Raw genomic sequence first — 942 nt, forward strand, 5'->3', positions numbered from 1 at the left:
GTGGACAACCAAGATCACACCCACTGTCTACTTTCTACTCCATTCGGGAGTTTCTAGGTGTAAACTCTGTTAGGGAGAGAAAACTTAGTAGGCCACTTTTAGACATACCTGTCTTCATAACTAAATACATATCTGAGCTGGAGATGCTGTCTCAAAATTAGCAACAAATGGAGAGGAGGACATCAGGCAAACTAATTTTTGTTTTTTTTTTAAGGTCCTGTAATATTAGTAACTCTGTGAAGATTAATTCTTTTTTGTTTGGGTTTTGGTTTTCTGCAGCCTTAATTGGCCTGGAATTCACAGGAATTCACTAGCCTCTTAACCTCTGCCTCCTGGGTTACTGGATTAAAGAAGTGGACTACTACTTGACCTTGAAGATTAATCCTTCACCTCCACCCCCAGAACTGGTTTCTTTGTGTAGCCCTGGCCTGGAACTCGGATAACTCAGCCATCTCTGTCTCCAAGTGCTGGGAGTAAAGTCATGAGCCACCACTGTGCAGCTGAAGATGAACTCTTTAAGATACACTGTTTACAGCCAGAAATACAAAGCTCACTATCACGGCTAAGGACTGTGAACATTTGATGATCTTGCTTCCTCTGTAGGCCCAGTGTTGGGATTACAAGTGTGAGCCCAGAGCTGTGAGGTTTTTTAGCATGGATTTCGGCTTTAGCCGTGTATTTTATGGTAGTCTTGAGCACTTGGGGCATTCAAGTCATGTTGAAGAGAGGAAACGGATGGGATGCAGACCCAAGCTCACACACACACAAGGCTTACTCCATAATGTTACCTGGGCAATGATGTCTCCATTTTCGGCATGAACTTGAGCAATGGCCCCCAGCTCTCCCAGGCAGGTGAAGATCTCAGAGAGCTGAAACAGAAAGTAACAACCTCACATACAGGACAATTACTAAAACCAGAGTAGAAACAATGTTGTAAAGCAG

General features: G+C 43.5%; 1 protein-coding gene across 2 annotated transcripts in view; it reads right to left on the reverse strand.

The window, feature by feature from the left end:
* The window catches only part of Dpysl3 (dihydropyrimidinase like 3), a 113,533-nt gene that overhangs the window by 30,320 nt on the left and 82,271 nt on the right, over nucleotides 1-942 (reverse strand). For both annotated transcript variants that reach the window (XM_050162050.1, XM_050162055.1), the window contains exon 6: nucleotides 789-869. In XM_050162050.1, the coding sequence (XP_050018007.1) occupies nucleotides 789-869 (81 nt within the window). The remainder of the gene's footprint in view (nucleotides 1-788; nucleotides 870-942) is intronic.

Source organism: Alexandromys fortis, unplaced genomic scaffold, assembly GCF_014885135.2.
Source record: "Alexandromys fortis isolate MF-2015 unplaced genomic scaffold, M_Fortis_MF-2015_v1.1 scaffold_17, whole genome shotgun sequence".
In the NCBI taxonomy this organism is placed as follows: Eukaryota; Metazoa; Chordata; class Mammalia; order Rodentia; family Cricetidae; genus Alexandromys; species Alexandromys fortis.